General features: G+C 45.7%; 1 protein-coding gene across 4 annotated transcripts in view; it reads left to right on the top strand.

Moving 5' to 3' along the window:
- Positions 1-21,290, top strand: part of SLC35C1 (solute carrier family 35 member C1) — a 45,793-nt gene extending 24,503 nt beyond the window's left edge. For all 4 annotated transcript variants that reach the window (XM_063944325.1, XM_063944323.1, XM_063944324.1 and 1 more), the window contains one exon: positions 19,888-21,290. In XM_063944325.1, coding sequence (XP_063800395.1) covers positions 19,888-20,453 — 566 coding nt within the window. In that variant the 3' untranslated portion in view covers positions 20,454-21,290. The remainder of the gene's footprint in view (positions 1-19,887) is intronic.
- The last annotated feature ends 408 nt before the right edge of the window (positions 21,291-21,698 follow it).

Raw genomic sequence — 21,698 nt, 5'->3', positions numbered from 1 at the left:
TGTGGGGGAACTGTCTTCAAATAGAGCATCCCCTGTGTGTGTGGTGTGTCGGTACGCTTGTGTCGACATGTTTGACGAGGAAGGCTATGTGGAAGCAGAGCAGGTGCAGATGAATGTGGTGTCTCCGCCGACGGCGCCGACACCTGATTGGATGGATATGTGGAAGGTGTTAAATGATAATGTAAACTCCTTGCATAAAAGGTTGGATAAAGCTGAAGCCTTGGGACAGTCAGGGTCTCAACCCATGCCTGATCCTACAGCGCAGAGGCCGTCAGGGTCTCAGAAGCGCCCACTATCCCAGATTGTTGACACAGATATCGACACGGATTCTGACTCCAGTGTCGATGGCGATGATGCAAAGTTGCAGCCTAAAATGGCTAAAGCCATCCGCTACATGATTATAGCAATGAAGGATGTATTGCACATTTCAGAGGAAAACCCTGTCCCTGACAAGAGGGTTTATATGTTTGGGGGAAAAAGGCAAGAAGTGACTTTTCCCCCTTCACATGAGTTAAATGAGTTATGTGAAAAAGCTTGGGATTCTCCTGATAGGAAAGTGCAGATTTCCAAACGGTTACTTATGGCGTATCCTTTCCCGCCAACGGACAGGTTACGCTGGGAATCCTCCCCTAGGGTAGACAAAGCTTTGACACGCTTATCTAAGAAGGTGGCCCTGCCGTCACAGGATACGGCCACCCTAAAAGATCCTGCGGATAGGAAGCAGGAAGGTATCCTGAAGTCCGTTTATACACATTCAGGTACCCTACTGAGGCCGGCAATTGCGTCGGCCTGGATGTGTAGTGCTGTAGCAGCATGGACAGATACTCTGTCTGAGGAACTGGATACCTTGGACAAGGATACTATATTACTGACCCTGGGGCATATAAAAGACGCTGTCCTATATATGAGGGATGCCCAGAGAGACATTTGCCTACTGGGCTCTAGAATAAATGCAATGTCAATTTCTGCCAGAAGGGTCCAATGGACAGGTGATGCCGACTCAAAAAGCACATGGAGGTTTTACCTTATAAGGGTGAGGAATTGTTTGGGGACGGTCTCTCGGACCTAGTTTCCACAGCTACGGCTGGGAAGTAAAAATTTTTGCCATATATTCCCTCACAACCTAAGAAAGCACCGTATTACCAAATGCAGTCCTTTCGATCGCAAAGAGGCAAGAAAGTCCGAGGTGCGTCTTTTCTTGCCAGAGGCAGGGGTAGAGGAAAGAGGCTGCACAATACAGCTAGTTCCCAGGAACAGAAGTCCTCCCCGGCTTCCAATAAGTCCACCGCATGACGCTGGGGCTCCACAGGTGGAGCCAGGAGCGGTGGGGGCGCGTCTCCGAAATTTCAGCCACCGGTGGGTTCGCTCATAGGTCGATCCCTGGGCTATACAGATTGTGTCTCAGGGATACAAACTGGAATTCGAAGTGATGCCCCCTCACCGTTACCTCAAATCGGCCCTGCCAGCTTCCCACATAGGAAGGGAAGTAGTGTTAGCGGCAATTCACAAATTATATCTCCAGCAGGTGGTGGTACAGGTTCCCCTCCCTCAACAGGGAAGGGGTTACTATTTCACAATGTTGTGGTTCCGAAACCGGACGGTTCGGTCAGACCCATATTGAATTTAAAATCCCTGAACATTTACCTGAAAAGGTTCAAGTTCAAGATGGAATCGCTCAGGGCGGTCATTGCGAGCCTGGAAGAGGGGGATTTTATGGTGTCTCTGGACATAAAGGATGCTTACCTGCATGTCCCCATTTATCCACCTCATCAGGAGTACCTCAGATTTGTGGTACAGGACTGTCATTACCAATTCCAGACGTTGCCGTTTGGTCTGTCCACGGCACCGAGAATATTTACCAAGGTAATGGCGGAAATGATGGTGCTTCTGCGAAAGCAAGGAGTTACAATTATCCCATACTTGGACGATCTCCTCATAAAGGCGAGGTCCAGAGAGCAGTTGCTGATCAGCGTAGCACACTCCCGGGAGGTGTTACAACAGCACGGCTGGATTCTGAATATTCCAAAGTCGCAGCTGATTCCTACGACGAGACTGCCCTTCCAGGGCATGATTCTGGACACAGACCAGAAGAAGGTGTTTCTCCCGGAGGAGAAGGCCCAGGAGCTCATGACTCTGGTCAGAGACCTCTTAAAACCAAAACGGGTGTCGGTGCATCAATGCACGCGAGTCCTGGGAAAGATGGTGGCGTCATACGAAGCCATTCCCTTCGGCAGGTTCCATGCGAGGACCTTTCAGTGGGATCTGTTGGACAAGTGGTCCGGATCGCATCTTCAGATGCATCGGCTGATCACCCTATCCCCCAGGGCCAGGGTGTCTCTTCTGTGGTGGCTGCAGAGTGCTCACCTTCTCGAGGGCCGCAGGTTCGGCATACAGGACTGGGTCCTGGTGACCACGGATGCAAGCCTCTGAGGGTGGGGGGCGGTCACTCAGGGAAGAAACTTCCAGGGACTGTGGTCAAGTCAGGAGACTTGTCTGCACATCAATATCCTGGAACTAAGGGCCATATACAACGCCCTGAGTCAAGCGGAGCCTCTGCTTCGCAACCAACCGGTGCTGATTCAGTCAGACAACATCACCGCAGTGGCTCATGTGAACCGCCAGGGCGGCACAAGAAGCAGGGTGGCGATGGCAGAAGCCACCAGAATTCTTCGCTGGGCGGAGAATCACGTGCAAGCACTGTCAGCAGTGTTCATTCCGGGAGTGGACAACTGGGAAGCAGACTTCCTCAGCAGGCACGACCTCCACCCGGGAGAGTGGGGACTTCATCAAGAAGTCTTCACACAGATTACAAATCGATGGGGACTGTCACAGGTGGACATGATGGCATCCCGCCTCAACAAAAAGCTGCAAAGGTATTGCGCCAGGTCAAGAGACCCTCAGGCGATAGCTGTGGACGCACTAGTGACACCGTGGGTGTTCCAGTCAGTTTATGTGATTCCTCCTCTTCCTCTCATACCCAAGGTGCTGTGAATCGTAAGAAAAAGAGGAGTGAGAGCAATACTCATTGTTCCGGATTGGCCAAGAAGGACTTGGTATCCGGAACTGCAAGAAATGCTCACAGAGGACCCATGGCCTCTGCCTCTCAGACAGGATCTGTTGCAACAGGGCCCTGTCTGTTCCAAGACTTACTGCGGCTGCGTTTGACGGCATGGTGGTTGAACGCCGGATCCTAGCGGAGAAAGGCATTCCGGATGAAGTTATTCCTACGCTGATAAAGGCTAGGAAGGACGTGACAGCAAAACATTATCACCGTATATGGCGAAAATATGTTGCTTGGTGTGAGGCCAGGAAGGCCCCTACAGAGTGACAATGCTAAATTCCTTTGTCGTATAAACAACCCTTAATGAAGTCTAAGAACACAGTACGCTGTTTACTTAAGAAGTACCGTAAGGGTACGCTAGTTGCGTAACGATCGCTTAGCCGTAGGCGAGACGCTCAAGCGTCACGTTCGCTCACGGCCCAGTGATCACAGGACAGCACGTTATTGGTGATGACTAGAGTAATGATTCGCTATGGCGTAGCGGACGCTCGAGACCACGAGGAGATCACCAGCGGCGCAGACGCTCACAACGCTATACCTTTATGTCTAAACCTTTTATCAATGAAATACACAGAATACCTTAATGTGAATACAGGGTGTAAGTGCAACCTTGTGTAACCTGACTAACTACAAAGCTGCTTGAGCGTCACCGACGCTCAAGTGAACACTTAAAACTATAGGAAATACACAGATACTGGTTTAGGGTCCAAAGCCTATTATCTGTATTATAACTATTATACTTGCAAAAAGAATCACAGTACAAATGATACACTACAATATAACAGAGACTTCCTAACCGAATAACTATACAAGAAATACAATACAATACTATGCTGATCTAATACAATACAATACTAGTCAATGGGAGATACGAGAGAAAGAGAAGGGAGAGAGAGAGAGAGAGAGACGGAGAGAGAGAGATTGGCTCACAGTAAGACAATATGATTACGGAGAAAAAACTTACGCACAAAGGGTATGATCGCATGCGCCTCTGGACATCCAGCTTCCCGATTATCAGCAATGAGAACCGTTTGATGAGAAGTGAAAGCTGGATGCCACAGGCCCGTCTTTTATGCTACTCACACAATGCAATCTAATGGTCCCTACAACCTCATTGTCCATTGGACGCAGGAATTCGGCTTCGCATTATAACAAAAGGTCATAGGGTGATTCATACAGGTGGGCTGTGACGATTTCAAACAGCTCAGGTGGGTGGGAAACTAGGTTTCCCGCCGCATACCTGAGTATGCGTAAATAATAGAAATGGACATAAACTTCTTATGTCCATAACTATCCGCACGAGCGATTAATACGCTCCAAATCAACACCGGAATATTGTTATTTAAATACTCTTCCGATGGGTACCAAACACTACTGTATGACTCCTGTTAGACCCTTCCTACAATACAAAGAGGGATTCCTCCGTTCAGGGACATTCTATATTAACCAAACTTTCAGAATCTATCAAAGGGACCATGATCTACAAACTACATTAATTGTGGAAATATGTAACGATTGGGTCGCACGCTACGACTACATACTCCTTACCGTAAATACGCATACCGATGCGAGCGGGTGCACGCATCAGCGGGTATGCGCTATCACGGGAAAGCGCACGCATGCGCAGCGCGGACCAGCGTGAGGTGCAAATATGGCAGCGTGTATGGGGATATTTTTCTGACTTTGACAGTCCACCCTTTGGCAGTCAATAATAACTGCCACCTTCAAAACATTTCAATAAGGAGAAAAATATAAGTCAGGGGTTAATTCATTTCCATGGTTGGGTAAGGAAGAAGAGAGGAGTAGGTGTGAAGAGGGTATGACCTAGTGAGATAGCAGAAGTATGTGTGTATGAGTCCATGTTTGGAGGGTCATGTATCATCGTGCCGTACGTGTGGTAAATCAAGCTTCGAGGTATTGCGAAGTATACATTTGAATTCCTTCTTATCCCGTGGTACAGGTCTGTGGATGGGCTGTCAAACTTTACCGAGCTCTTTTCGGCTTTTGAACAAAATGGGGAGCACATTTTAGTTGATGATACATGAATGGGGGAATATGTGATTGCTGATATCTGTGCCTGTATTCCCTATACTATGTGTGTCATTACCTGAGGGTTGTAGAAATGAAGAAAAGACATAATTACGGTAAATGCGGGGGTATTCTATGTCAGGGAAATGTACATCTGTTGTTGAAGTTTTGTTCGGTATCTGTTGAGAGTCGTCTTCTTTGCGCTGTATTGCTCCTTGGGCATGAGCAAATAGCTTTGTCAGTGCCATCAGATTTACAAAAAATGTTGGGCTAGCGTGAGTTTAAAAATACTAGGGAAACTGGGGATCCATGGCAAAGTTCATCAAATGTCCATTTCTCAAGTGGTCAAAACTTCATCTTTGGTGCTTGTCTGTTGTCTGTATAGCGTCTCGTCAACTTCCTCGTCCAAGGGGGTCTTTGTATCTTGGGGAAAAGCAGAAAAACAGGTGAAAGAAACGGACCGTATAATCGCATTTTTCATCACATCCTGGTTTCTATCATTGGGTCATAAATCAAATCCAGGTTAATTACAGTTTCCTCACTCCTCAAGCTCATCACTTTTGTACTTTGTTTGCACCTCATTAAAGCCTGCCCGCATCTAAATATCAATCCAATAGATATAACAACACCTAAGATACATAGGAGAAACTTTCCAACATCCATTATGACTCCTTGAGCCCAGTCTCCTAAACCGGAGAACCAATTTCGCGGGTTCAACCATGACACCCAACTAGTCAGCTCATTACCTACAGCGGCACGGGTGAGATTGTGTTTTCGGCGAAATTCCCATTTTAATTGGAGAATATCGTCCATCTTTTGGTCTATGACCTCTACCGGATCCTCGGTGCTATTTGTGATATACGTGCAACACTTTATGCCGTACTGTGTTGCCAATGTAACACAATATCCGCCTGTTACTGCTGTAAGATAATTAAGAACCATCCTATGCTGAACTAGTTCTGTTTTATAAGCTTGAAGTTCTCTTCCAGTGTATCTGAACGTGTCATCATACATTTCAGTGATATTATCTAACAAATTGGCGAGTGCGGAAATGTATCTATAATTCATCACTCCTCGAGCGGTGCGAGTGAAATCTAACGCTACCAGAACCTGAATCCCGGTGGATTCATGGATAAGATCAGAGGCCGGATGCTCTAACCTTTCTGACAGTTGTCTTTTAACTCGGTGCTCGTAATGAGTGTGAGTATAAGGAGCTTGGGCACCACGGTGTATGTCCTTCATTTTGTCATGTGTAACAGTCATCACTTCAGGCAATACTTTTCCAATATAACACAATCCTTCAGAGTTTGGGGCAAGCCACTTGTACGCCTTTCTCCCACATATGAAATATGCATCATCGGGGAGAACATATGGGACGGAGAAGGACATTACCATATTACACACCTTCCAGGTGAACTCTCCTGACCCTAATTCTTCCATCTGCTTAATGCATGTATCAGTTTGTACGATATGTGCACAGTATCCTGGTGATACTTCTCCAACTCTCGTAATCCTATTTCCTAAGGTATACCTATACCGGAAAGATTTTCCTCTACTGGCTATGTGGCGTACAAGCTCTGTATCTGTAGGCATTCTATCTGCTCTGTGTGAAAAGGTCATGGTAAGGTTGCTCCATGACACTTCCCAATTTCCCGGCTTACGGGGATTGGAGATATTGAAACATAAGAGGGACCTATCCACATGGTATTGGTGGAGCTTCAAACTAGGAGGGCTGGAGATGTTAAACCTCCGGTCCACCGGTCTCCCACCACTTAGCTCAAGTACCTCCCCTAACGTTAAAGGAAATGGTACTAGCCCTGATTTGCTATGACCCTGAGGTACTTGAGAGCATACCCAACAATCTATTTGGTTTAATACGTTACCCACTAAGGAGTGATAGTCACTCAATGGATGCCGGTCCATATGGATATTAAAACTGGATTGGCATTTCTTTATGCACCCATCCTCAATCAAATTGTCACAGAGCCTACAGATACAGTTTTCTTCAGCTAACAATCCATCACAATTTCTTCTATCGGATCGTTTTCTGATACTCGCCTTTGCTTGTTGGTTTGGTTGATCTTGGAAAACTACGCCTCCATCATCATAATCGGAACCCATTCCAGAACCTCTCTCGACCTCTATGGTACTCTCGCCGGAACAGACTGCTCTGGTCAACATCATGGTTAACATCAAAATCCGGATCACAGTCTCTTGGGGCAAGTCCATCTTTGAGGAGGAAATAGAGAAGAATGAGAAGGGGGAAAAAGAAATTTTAAGGGAGAGGGGATGGGAAGTGGAGAAAAACAATAAAAGGGGGAAGGGAGTCAACAACTGCTTTCGGTCTTCAAGGCTCAGGTGCCGCCTCAGTCCTCCTGGAACAGACACTCCAGTGATACAACCTCTACCGTCTGTTCCTTATCACGGGACTTCTCTGGATCAGCAACCTTTTTGCAGTGGGATGAATGGACCCAAGTCTCTCTCTCAGCAACCTTCAATGCTGTGGTGCTAGTCAATAAGACCTGGTATGGTCCTTCCCATCTATCAATAAGACAACCTGAGCGTAGAAAATTTCGTATCATTACATAATCCCCAGGTTCAATGTCATGACAATTACTATCTGGTAAATCAGGAATCACCAACTTCAGATTATCATTTTGATTCCTCAACTGCTTACTCATGTTAATCAAGTATTTTACAGTTACTTCATTGTTACATTTCAAATCATCCTGAGGGTTAATCATGACATGCGGTTGTCGACCAAACAGAATTTCAAAAGGGGACAGGTTAAGAGGGGACCTGGGAGTGGTTCTGATGCTATACAAAACAATGGGTAAAGCTTCTGGCCACGTCAATCCTGTCTCTGCCATTACTTTACTCAATTTATTTTTAATAGTGCTGTTCACTCTTTCGACCTTCGCACTCGCCTGTGGACGGTACGGAGTGTGCAGCTTGCTATCAATACCCATTAATTTACACATTCCTTGAAAGACATCACCGGTAAAATGGGTACCCCTATCACTTTCGATTATTCTAGGGATACCATATCTACATACAAATTCCTGCACAATTTTCTTAGCTGTAAACATAGCGGTATTTGTAGCTGCTGGAAATGCTTCGACCCAATTCGAGAAAACATCTATACAAACAAGTACATATTTCAAATTTCGACATGGGGGTAATTGAATGAAGTCAATTTGTATTACCTGGAAAGGGCCGCCGGCAGGTGGGATATGGGATGGTTCTGTAGGTATTGCTTTTCCAATATTCTTTCTCAGACAGGTAAGGCATGACATTGCTCTTTTACCCGCATGAGAGGAGAATCCTGGGGCGCACCAGTATGCTCTTACCAATTTGCACATCCCCTCCTTGCCTAGATGAGTCAACCCATGAGCTGCTTCAGCCAGACATGGAAGATATGCTCTGGGGGCCACTGGTTTACCATTTCCATCCGTCCAGAGCCCTGAGGACTCCTTGCCATATCCCTTTGCCTTCCAGACTGCTCTTTCCTGTGTGGAACACAAATTCTGCATCTCACACAACTTCTGTGTGTTGATGGTATTAAATACCATCAGTTGTGTGGTGTCTGTCTGTATGGGGGTAGCAGCTGCAAGCTTAGCTGCTTCGTCTGCTCGGCTGTTACCAAGTGACACTGGGTCTTGACTATATGTATGTGCTTTACATTTGATAACAGCCACTCTGTCGGGTTCCTGTATCGCTGTTAGAAGCCTTTTTATATAAGCTGCATGCGCTATCGGTGTACCAGCTGCCGTCATGAAATTTCTGAGGCGCCATAGGGCTCCGAAATCATGTACTACCCCGAAGGCGTATCTAGAATCGGTGTAGATATTGGCTGACTTACCCTTAGCCAATTCACATGCTCTGGTTAGGGCGACCAGTTCAGCAACCTGGGCTGAGTGAGGTGGACCTAGCGGTTCCGCTTCTATGGTGTCTTGGTCATCTACGACTGCGTATCCAGTACACAAGTCTCCCGAGTCTGACTGTCTATGACAACTACCGTCAGTGTAGAACGTGAGTTCTGCATCTTCCAGTGGATTGTCACTGATGTCAGGCCTTGCGGTAAAATTTTGGGTCAAATATTCCATACAATCATGTGCATCTTCCTTTGTATTAAATCCTCCTTCCCCATCACTCTCACCTTCCACCCTTTGTGTCTGACCAGGCACACCTGGGAGAAATGTTGCAGGATTTAATGCGCTGCATCTCCTTATGGTGATGTTTACTGGGGCCATTAATGCCAATTCCCATCTTGTAAACCTTGCTGATGAGACGTGTCTGGTTTGGGCAGAATTCAATAAGGCAGATACTGCATGTGGTGTATGGATTGTGAGGTTGTGGCCTAGCACGACATCTTCGCTTTTTGTCACTAGCAATGCTATCGCCGCAACGCTACGCAAGCATGTGGGAAGGGATCGCGCTACCGTGTCTAGCTGAGCGCTGTAGTATGCAACTGGCCTGCTGGCATCACCGTGTTTTTGGGTTAGTACACCTGCTGCGCAACCAGCACTTTCTGTTCCGTATAATTCAAAGGGTTTCCCATAGTCTGGCATACCTAGTGCTGGCGCCTGCGTTAGGCACTGTTTGAGTCTCTCAAATGCTGTTTCGGATTCGTCTGTATGCGAGATCCTATCAGGTTTGTTTGAGGAGACCATTTCCTGCAAAGGTAACGCCAATATGGAAAACCCTGGGATCCAATTACGGCAATACCCACACATTCCTAAAAACGTCCTGATCTGTTGCTGGGTTTGTGGCAGTGTCATGTCTCTAATGGCTTGGATTCTATCAGCGGTCAGGTGTCTCAGTCCTTGTTTTAGACAGTGTCCCAAATATTTTACCTTAGGTTGGCATAATTGCAACTTGTCTTTGGAAACCTTATGTCCTGTGTCTGAAAGATGAAACAGGAGCTGTTTCGTATCCTTCAGGGAAGCTTCCAGCGAATCTGAACACAGTAGTAAATCATCTACATACTGTATCAATACTGATCCACTCTCCGGTTGGAAAGACTGTAAACAATCATGCAAAGCCTGAGAAAATATACTTGGACTGTCTATGAAACCTTGGGGTAACCGAGTCCACGTGTATTGGACTCCTCTGTATGTGAATGCAAACAAATATTGGCTGTCAGGGTGCAGAGGTACCGAAAAGAATGCGGAGCAGAGGTCAATAACAGTGAAAAATTTGGCAGTGGGAGGAATTTGCATTAGGATGACAGCTGGATTTGGCACTACGGGGAACTGACTCTCAACTATTTTGTTAATCCCCCTTAGATCCTGCACTAGCCTGTAACCCCTCCCCCCACTCTTTTTAACAGGGAAGATGGGACTATTTGCTGTGCTGGACGTTCTTACTAGAATGCCCTGTTGTAGCAAGCGCTCTATTACTGGGAAAACTCCTAACTCCACCTCTGGCTTCAGAGGATACTGTGGGATTTTTGGAGCTATCCTACCATCTTTTACTTGTACAACTACTGGAGCTACGTTTGCCATTAATCCAGTGTCCTGTCCATCTTTTGTCCAAAGTGACTCTGGTATCTGAGATGTCATCTCTTCTATTTGGGATGGATTCCTATTTGTCATAATGGGATGTGACATTAATTTTGATGGGGAGTCTAACATGTCTCGTACTTCCTGAGCGTGATTCTCAGGAATGTCCAAGAATACACCTTCAGGAGTACAATAAATGACGCAACCCATTTTACATAGTAAGTCTCTTCCCAGGAGATTGGTTGGTGCCGATGCAGCTAGCAAAAATGAATGCTTGGTATGCAAAGGCCCTATTGTAATCTCGGCTGGTTTGCTAACAGGGTAGTGCTGGACTACTCCTGTTACTCCCATGGCTGGAACTGTCCTACCAGTGGTTCTCATGCCCACTGTCGAATTTATCACTGACTTGGCCGCCCCTGTGTCTACAAGAAAGTTTAAGGTTTTACCAGCTACATCGATTGCAATCTCTGGTTCATTTCCAAGACTGGCAATCAATTTCACTGGCTGCAGATTACAGGTATGGCCACACCCCTATTGGGTATGCTGACCTCCCTGAATCCCGTTGGCAGCAACTACTTGTGGGGGAGTTAGCTGGGAACTACCAGAGGCATGCCAATCTCTGTTCGGGGGGTATCTTTTTGTTTCCCCTGTATGTGGCTCAAAACTCCGCCTCTGTGGACCCTGCTCCCAATGTCGTGTGTCGTGTCGTTGTCTAGGGGGTTGAAAAGATCTTTGTACACTCTTTGTTCTACAGTCTCGTGCATAGTGTCCCTGTTTGTTACAAGAAAAACATGTTATTACACTTGACTTACCCACAGGATTCGGTGGTACATACGCAGGCTGCCTTGTGGTCAGCGCCTGTATACTTACTGACATCAACTTATCACTTTGCGACTCCCTGTGTCTAGTGATGTTTCTGTCGTGATCAATAGCAGCCTCTCTCAATGTGGACACCGACAGACCTCGCCAACATGGTTGCGTGGTCTGAACCCTAGTCTTTAATGTTTCCTTTAAACCATCCATCAGTACAGATACTGCTACTTCTTGGTGGTTTGGGTTGGTCCTAATGTCTTCTATTCCAGTGTACTTTGCCATTTCTAATAGTGCCCGATGAAAATATTCTGTTGCCGTTTCGGACTCTTTTTGTCTAATGGAGAATATTTTGTTCCATTTAACAACGGCTGGGAAATACTCCTTTAGCTGTAAATTTATCCTTTTTACGTTATCTTTGTTGTACACATCTGAAAGTGGTACATCTTTATCTAGTCCACAATCCGCTAAGAATTGAACTGAGTCGACATTTGAAAGTAAACAAGCTCTTAGCAGTATCTGCCAATCCTTGTTGTTGGGTTCTACAGTGTTACCTAGATCCCTGATGTATTTTTGGCTAGCAACTAAGTCTTTCCTGGGGTCAGGAAATTCGGACACTATTGTTCTTAATTCCATTCGGGAAAATGGAGTGTACATGGCAATGTTCCTTATGGGAGTGGCTCCTGATACATCTGTTTTCCCATTGGGAACTGCTATTACTCTAACAGGGTTAACTCTAACAACCTCATTCTGTGTAGATTCTACAACTTGTGGTGAAATTGTTTCAGTATAATGCATGGTGCCGTACTTACCCGTTGACACGACCTCACCTATCCCTCCGCTAGGGGCTTTCGCTAATCTCGTGGGTGTTGCTGTGCCTACTGTGGTCTCTGCTATGGTGGCCGCTAGAGAGAGAGCTGAAATTGTTGCTGGATCGTCTTCTTGATCACACTCCTGAGGAAAGTTCAAAACAGGGTACAACTTGCACGGGTTAATACTTGCATGAGTTACTTGGTTAACATCATTAACATTTACAGGGTTACTAAGTGTTTGTGTTTTACAACCCAGTGCGTTTCTCTCCGTAATCAACTTCTCTCCTGCTATGTATGGTGGTGGCGGGGCTGTGGCTATCAGTTTCCTGACTGCCCCAGATCCCGCCGCCAGAGCCAAACCTCTCTGTATCTCACCTTCCTGTTGCCACAACTGTAAATAATCATGATGCTGAATTCGTCTCTTTGTTGATTTTATGAGACATATCCTCCTCCTTAAATTTTGTAACACTTCTGGACTGAAGCTACCTATTCTTGGGAATTTCTCCCTGTCTTGTACAGTCATTCTCTCCCATTCATCACATAAAACCTCTGTGTGACTTCCGTATTTTTCACACATGATGTACCTTGCCGACCCGACTGGTCGGTTCTCTGAATCAACCCGAACCGAGGTTGATCGCCCCCTACCTGAACAATTGGCCCCCATAATCTGCAGGTGTTGCTTACTACTCCTTTGATCTTTATATCACGGTCTTCAGCGAACCCTTACAGCAAACCAAATTATTCAAAATAGGCCGGCGGTGGCGGTTTACCGAGTACCCCACTCACTCGCCCACCTCGACCAATACGACCTGATCACACCGATATGGTGCTGGCGTACTCGATACAGGGCCCTACCAGAAACCTTCTGTTTACTGGAACATATGAGGGTTACCCGCAGGACACTTACTCTTTCCAGTAAAGGTGGGGTTGTTAGATAGTTCCTGAGTGACCAGCGAACTTCCCTTTAAAAATAAAAAATTACACAAATCACGTCAGAATGTACAAATAGCGTTTGTGACCACTTTACTCTAATGGTATTAGGTCAGATTACTAACTACTGCACACAATTACGTGCGGTACAATCGTTCAGTACATAAGCACTACCTGTTATGTACTGAGAGATCAATGGAATCGAAAATTGCGGCTGCGGATTCCTTCAGCCAGAGCTTCCAATGGCCTATATGGGTTTTAGCACCAACCCCCGGGGTTGTGCTTCTTGTACCTTTATAGCGGACCTTCTTTGTCTCCTTATGACCTCCTGGTCTTGTTCTGTACGACCTCCTGGTCTGACCTCCTGGTCTTGTATACTGGTCCGCTATACTCTAATGCTCATATTTTATTTAACCAAGGATGCCTCCTTAGCCACCGTATATGTCACTTACACGTATGTCCTACCCGATTTCTTTTTGGTTCAACCTCTAAGTTATATAAACTTATGTAATAAAAACACACTCACTCAACACATGTACACTTTCGTTTCTATATCTATTTCTGCGCAGAAATTTTCTTTAGCCCAGCTGTGTTACCAATTAGGAGCAGGATCTGTTAAACTAAATTTCAAATTTTCCAAAAATAGATTTGCGTTATTTACCGCGTCGCGTTACTTACCGCTGTGCGTTACTTATCGCCTTTTCACAACTTGAGCTACGTGGGCGTAACCGGACGCTACGTTGCGTAATGTACGCTGCGTGCGTCTGCCTTTGGATTGCGTACGCTAGTCTTTGTTAGAGACACGTGTACGCAAAACAAAAGATCCACCGTAACACAATTTCTTTTATCAATGTAAACGATCCCTGATCATCTACCGCGTACCCCACTGGCCTTGCCTTATCTCCCAGGCAAACCTGTGTGTTTGTCTACACTTTTAACTATTACCTCTATTCTTAAACTATGAAATAACAGCAAGTCTCTTTTAGTACTTTCTATCAACTATAAAAATTGGCAAACAGGAATAGTGATATACGAAATTGAAAAAGAAATGCAGATATATATGTATGCGTGCGTGTATACGCAAGACAGAAGAGAAATAAACAGTTTTAAAAGACACAAGCGTTTTGTTCTTACTTCCGGTTCCCGGATTCCTTCAGCACTCTTTATCTAAGTGAAGCAGACGCTTATCCCGTCAGCACTGCGAGACAACCTCCCACCCTTTGCTGGGGGATAATGTCTGCTGATCTACCTAGTGCAGATATGAGAAGGACAGGACGAGTCCCCCAATTGACAATGCTAAATTCCTTTGTCGTATAAACAACCCTTAATGAAGTCTAAGAACACAGTACGCTGTTTACTTAAGAAGTACCGTAAGGGTACGCTAGTTGCGTAACGATCGCTTAGCCGTAGGCGAGACGCTCAAGCGTCACGTTCGCTCACGGCCCAGTGATCACAGGACAGCACGTTATTGGTGATGACTAGAGTAATGATTCGCTATGGCGTAGCGGACGCTCGAGACCACGAGGAGATCACCAGCGGCGCAGACGCTCACAACGCTATACCTTTATGTCTAAACCTTTTATCAATGAAATACACAGAATACCTTAATGTGAATACAGGGTGTAAGTGCAACCTTGTGTAACCTGACTAACTACAAAGCTGCTTGAGCGTCACCGACGCTCAAGTGAACACTTAAAACTATAGGAAATACACAGATACTGGTTTAGGGTCCAAAGCCTATTATCTGTATTATAACTATTATACTTGCAAAAAGAATCACAGTACAAATGATACACTACAATATAACAGAGACTTCCTAACCGAATAACTATACAAGAAATACAATACAATACTATGCTGATCTAATACAATACAATACTAGTCAATGGGAGATACGAGAGAAAGAGAAGGGAGAGAGAGAGAGAGAGAGACAGAGAGAGAGAGATTGGCTCACAGTAAGACAATATGATTACGGAGAAAAAACTTACGCACAAAGGGTATGATCGCATGCGCCTCTGGACATCCAGCTTCCCGATTATCAGCAATGAGAACCGTTTGATGAGAAGTGAAAGCTGGATGCCACAGGCCCGTCTTTTATGCTACTCACACAATGCAATCTAATGGTCCCTACAACCTCATTGTCCATTGGACGCAGGAATTCGGCTTCGCATTATAACAAAAGGTCATAGGGTGATTCATACAGGTGGGCTGTGACGATTTCAAACAGCTCAGGTGGGTGGGAAACTAGGTTTCCCGCCGCATACCTGAGTATGCGTAAATAATAGAAATGGACATAAACTTCTTATGTCCATAACTATCCGCACGAGCGATTAATACGCTCCAAACCAACACCGGAATATTGTTATTTAAATACTCTTCCGATGGGTACCAAACACTACTGTATGACTCCTGTTAGACCCTTCCTACAATACAAAGAGGGATTCCTCCGTTCAGGGACATTCTATATTAACCAAACTTTCAGAATCTATCAAAGGGACCATGATCTACAAACTACATTAATTGTGGAAATATGTAACGATTGGGTCGCACGCTACGACTACATACTCCTTACCGTAAATACGCATACCGATGCGAGCGGGTGCACGCATCAGCGGGTATGCGCTATCACGGGAAAGCGCACGCATGCGCAGCGCGGACCAGCGTGAGGTGCAAATATGGCAGCGTGTATGGGGATATTTTTCTGACTTTGACAAGAGGAATTCCAGCTGGGCCGTTTCCTTCACTTCCTACAGTCTGGAGTGACTATGGGCTTAAAATTAGGGTCCATCAAGGTCCAGATTTCGGCCCTATCCATTTTCTTTCAAAAGGAACTGGCTTCTCTTCCTGAAGTTCAGACGTTTGTAAAGGGAGTGCTGCATATTCAGCCCCCTTTTGTGCCACCAGTGGCACCTTGGGTTCTTAACGTGGTGTTGAGTTTCCTGAAATCTCACTGGTTTGAGCCACTTAAGACCATGTAGTTAAAATATCTCACGTGGAAAGTGGTCATGCTATTGGCCTTAGCTTCGGCTAGGCGGGTGTCAGAATTGGCGGCTTTGTCATGTAAAAGCCCCTATCTGGTTTTCCATACGGACAGGGCAGAATTACGGACTCGTCCGCAATTTCTGCCGAAGGTGGTGTCATCTTTTCATTTGAACCAACCTATTGTGGTGCCTGCGGCTACTCGTGACTTGGAGGATTCCAAGTTACTAGATGTAGTCAGGGCTTTGAAGATTTATGTAGCCAGAACGGCTGGAGTCAGGAAAACTGACTCGCTGTTTATCCTGTATGCATCCAACAAGCTGGGTGCTCCTGCTTCAAAGCAAACTATTGCTCGCTGGATCTGTAACACGATTCAGCAGGCTCATTCTGCGGCTGGATTGCCGCCTCCAAAATCAGTAAAAGCCCATTCCACAAGGAAGGTGGGCTCTTCTTGGGCGGCTGCCCGAGGTGTCTCGGCATTACAGCTTTGCCGAGCAGCTACTTGGTCGGGTTCAAACACCTTTGCAAAGTTCTACAAGTTTGATACCCTGGCTGAGGAGGACCTTGTGTTTGCTCATTCGGTGCTGCAGAGTCATCCGCACTCCCGCCCGTTTGGGAGCTTTGGTATAATCCCCATGGTCCTTACGGAGTCCCCAGCATCCACTAGGACGTTAGAGAAAATAAGATTTTACTCACCGGTAAATCTATTTCTCGTAGTCCGTAGTGGATGCTGGGCGCCCGTCCCATGTGCGGACTTCTTCTGCAATACTTGTATATAGTTATTGCTTAAATAAGGGTTATGTTATGTTTGCATCAGGTTGTCTGATGCTCTGTTGTTCATACTGTTAACTGGGTAAGTGTATCACGAGTTATACGGTGTGATTGGTGTCGCTGGTATGAGTCTTACCCTGGATTCCAAAATCCTTTCCTTGTATTGTCAGCTCTTCCGGGCACAGTTTCCTTAACTGAGGTCTGGAGGAGGGACATAGAGGGAGGAGCCAGTGCACACCAGTAGTCCTAATTCTTTCTTAGAGTGCCCTGTCTCCTGCGGAGCCCGTCTATTCCCCATGGTCCTTACGGAGTCCCCAGCATCCACTACGGACTACGAGAAATAGATTTACCGATGAGTAAAATCTTATTATATTGCTCAATAGAAAAATGCAGTTTTACAAAAACTTATGTCTGATTGTAATGGTCCTTGATACCTATTTTGTATTGTTAAATAATAGTATCTTCTATTACTGTAATATAATTATTATTGTTCTTTAAAAGTCCCAAAGTTCAAAAATGAAATTAATGTTAATTAAAAAATATGGTTACAAAGCTTCTTTTTAGGAATAATTTCATCCTAGATCTAACATATATAGCGCAGCCTCTTGTCTCTTTTTTTTTTTTTTGTTTTTTTTTGTTAGTTGCCTAATTAATATTAATAAGAGTGCAGCCTAAATATTCTAAAGGAAACCGTATCTCCGGACTGCAAGTCTGGCCTCCTCATACGGGGGTCTCACTGTGTGCAGGTTCAGATCCGCTGTAAGTTTAGGATTTCCTGAAAGTTTACTTGTGTGCTATGGCCCTCATTCCGAGTTGTTCGCTCGCTAGCTGCTTTTAGCAGCATTGCACACGCTAGGCCGCCGCCCTCTGGGAGTGCATCTTAGCTTAGCAGAATTGCGAACGAAAGATTAGCAGAACTGCTACTAAATAATTCTTTGCAGTTTCTGAGTAGCTCCAGACCTACTCACAGATTGCGATCAGCTCAGTCCGTTTAGTTCCTGGTTTGACGTCACAAACACGCCCTGCGTTCGGCCAACCACTCCCCCGTTTCTCCAGACACTCCCCCGTTTTTCTCTGACACGCCTGCGTTTTTTAGCACACTCCCGGAAAACGGTCAGATACCACCCAAAAACACCCACTTCCTGTCAATCATTCACCGATCAGCAGTGCGACTGAAAATCGTCGTTCGAACACCAGCAAATCTACTAAGTTTTGTGTAAAATAACTTAGCGCATGCGCTCTGCGGCAACGAGCGAACAACTCGGAATGACCCCCTATATGCTTTAACACTTGCTATTTAGGTGTGGCCATAATTAGTGTGACAAGGTCAAAAGGTCGACACAAAAATGGTCAGCATTTTTTGGGGGGGTCATTTTGTATGCCAAGTTATACCCCTTTTCCACTGTAGCAAGGGTCGCAGCCGTGTCGCCTGACACGGCTGCGACCCGTGCTACAGCCCCCTTTCCCATCAGCGCTCACCAACCCGGCGTATTGCTGGGTTGGTGACGCTGCTAGTGATGCAGCAGGGGCGGCGCTGGGAGATCACATGATCTCCCAGTGCCGCCCTCCCATACACTGTGAATGGGAGCCGTGTCGCCTCGACACTGCTCCCGTTCACACTACACAGCTTACCGGGTTGAACACGTGTTCAACCCGGCTAGCTACCCGTGTAGGATTCCCGGATCACTTGATCCGGGAATTTGCATGGGGACCCTTTTCCACTAGGGAAAAACACGGGTAAATGCGCGCCCCCGCGCATTCACCCGTGTTTTAAGGAGCTAGTGGATAGGGGGTATTAGTGGAAACGTGTACCCTAGCTGGCTTGCTTTGTTTGCCACGCTGTGGCAAGGTGCCTCGTTGTGCTACCGCTGCACCTGGCAAAGTTACTATTCCCAATTGTAGTTAGGGTTACCACCTCATCCCTTTAATTCTGGACACATATTAATTACACAGGTTCTGTGGCTGGCTGACTTCAAGACTCCATTTCACCTGGTTTTAATCAGCCACAGAACCTGTGTAATCAATGTGTCCAGAATTAAAGGGATGAGGTGGTAACCCTAATTGTAGTCCACGTGGGCAAAAAAAAAAAATCAACATTTTGAACCTGTCGACCTTAAGCACTGTTGACCATGTCAACCTTTTGTACCTGTCGACCATATGGTGTTGACCTACTGTCTGGAAACCTTGCCATTTATACAGGCAGTTTTTACTTTATTGATTAATTTTTCGCTGTAGAAGGGGGGGGGGGGGTGGAAATCCATTCAGACGGTACTTTAACCAGTGTACATGTTTTGTACAGCATACTGGAGACTAGGGCCAGATTAAGGTTTGTGAGGGCCCCTATCACTATATATAAATACTCCCAGCATCATAAATGTATTAAACACATGCGGGTATATTTAATAGGGGCCGAGTTTGCTGCAGACAGTATGTTGACCGAGAATGGCCACTTTTTTTCTTTTCTTTTTTTTTTTAAAGCGGCAATCATTTACAAAGCAAAACCAACCTAATTTTCCTGGTCTACGGTTGCTGCTTTAAAAATGTTAGTTTTCAGCAAACTTGGACACTATTGTATATACACGATAGTGTTCACTATAGCACACTGCACCTGTCACAACCCGTACAGTTCCTCGTTCCTGCCTGGAGTGTCGCTCTCTGCTCTGGTGCTTCTAGCACACTCAGTGCTGAGATACAGTCCAGAGTGTGCTAGAAGCACCAGAGCAGAAAGCGACAACCCAGCCAGGAAAGAGGAACTGCTCAGGTTGTGACCGGTGCAGGGTGCTAGAATGAACACTAAACACGCTGTAGTGCCCCGAGTGCACATTATGGCACAGGAAAAACCCCAGTTCACATACGCCACAGTGCGTTCACGTTGGTGATGTAGATATGTGTAGATGCCCCTTGGCAATGGCCCCAGTTGGCCGGCAGTTAATCTGGCTCTGCTGAAGACACCTTGATTAAAGTTTATTTTTGGGTGATTTTGTCTCCATAGGTGGATTCTGGCTAGGCATAGACCAAGAAGGAGCAGAAGGCACATTATCCTGGGCTGGAATCTTCTTCGGAGTCCTTGCCAGCATGTGTGTGTCGCTGAACGCCATTTTTACCACAAAGATCCTACCGGCTGTAGAAGGCAGCATCTGGCGCCTCACCTTCTACAACAACGTCAACGCTTGTATACTGTTCCTGCCGCTGCTTCTCCTATTCGGAGAGGTGAACACTTTCATTTCGTTTGACAAACTGGACTCGCTGTACTTCTGGGGAATGATGACTCTAGGAGGCATTTTTGGCTTTGCCATAGGGTATGTTACAGGAATGCAGATTAAGTTCACCAGTCCCCTGACCCACAATATCTCCGGAACGGCCAAGGCCTGTGCTCAGACTGTGTTGGCGGTGTTTTACTTCCACGACACCAAGAGTTTCTTGTGGTGGACAAGTAACGCAATGGTTCTAGGAGGCTCATTCAGTTACACTTGGGTGAAGGGGCTGGAAATGAAGAAGATGCAGGAGCAACCTGTGCAGAAAAACGCCAATGAGAAGGATATGTCCCAAGGGGTGTGATGACAAGGACGTCAGGCATACATCATGAGGGACACAAGAGCATGCACTCTTATCTTTAGTGAGCACAAGGCTGGTGCAACTTAGTATGGGAGATTCAGAGGCTGAAATTCCATGAATGGACCAACATGAACTCTCAAATGTTTGTATGTCCAAGATCCTGAGATTATGTGAATTTTCCATATATTCCAGTGATTGCAAAAAGGTTTATTAGATTTACTGAGTATTTAATGCAGACAAATCCTATTTTGTATTTCTATCCTGGACGAAGTTACTTATAATATAAATAATACAGCATGTTGCCTTATGATTTCTGGCAACAACTGACGTTTGTGGTCATATGTGTGCAAGATGTTCGCATGCCGCAGTGTACAACTAAAAATATATATTTGTATATACAAATGCTGATCTCCGCTTCCACAGGAATTGCAGAGTGAGAATCCGAAACTTCTGAATCGCAGACGCAAGAGTCGGCCACTAACGGGGCATGCCTTGTTAGCTGCCCAATACAGAGATATTGGCCGCCGGTTTGCCGAAACTAATTTTTTGTATTTGGTCTACGGTCGCATTGAAATCTTATCTAACACTCTCAGTTTTGTGTAAATCAACTCTTTGGTAACTTTTGTAAAAATGTATCAGTCGATTCCTCTTTATATAAAACTATATTTGTTCTGTTTGTCCTCAAACGTGACAGATGACAGATTTTATTTTAATCAGTGTCTTACTGAAGCGGTTCTGTGTGTTTTGAAAAAAGAAAATGGATTTATTTGACTTTTCTCTGCAAACAAGTGGCGTCACTTTTATACAATGTAATAAATCCAGAATGGAGTTTGGTTGCAACCGTTTTCCTTTTAATGCTGTGTGCTACTACAAGATCACGCTTTCATTGTATAGGAAGAAGTATTTTACAATATTACTGGCTGCGTGACTCAGATGGGTGTTTGATGTTTAGCCCTCTCACAGTGCAAGGGATTAATGAGGGCTGGTCCTTCCCATATGACATACTGGGGGTGATTCAGACCTGGTCGCTGACTTTGCTGTCCTGCGTTCGGATAGGCGCCGTGCAAGAGTGCGATCGCATGTGTACTCCGAGGTGCAAAAAATCCAGTGTGTACAGTCTGTGCGTAGCCCAGGGCTTACTTTTACAGTGTGAAGAGAACAGGCTGATTGGGTCCAGAGCTGACGTCACACACCCTCCTTGAAAATGCTTGGGCACGCCTGCGTTTTTCCGGACACTCCCAGTAAACG

The sequence above is a fragment of the Pseudophryne corroboree genome, chromosome 11 (genome assembly GCF_028390025.1).
Source record: "Pseudophryne corroboree isolate aPseCor3 chromosome 11, aPseCor3.hap2, whole genome shotgun sequence".
In the NCBI taxonomy this organism is placed as follows: domain Eukaryota; kingdom Metazoa; phylum Chordata; class Amphibia; order Anura; family Myobatrachidae; genus Pseudophryne; species Pseudophryne corroboree.
The sequence above is the reverse complement of the archived record's forward strand: the minus strand, read 5'-3'. Positions and strand labels throughout refer to the sequence as shown.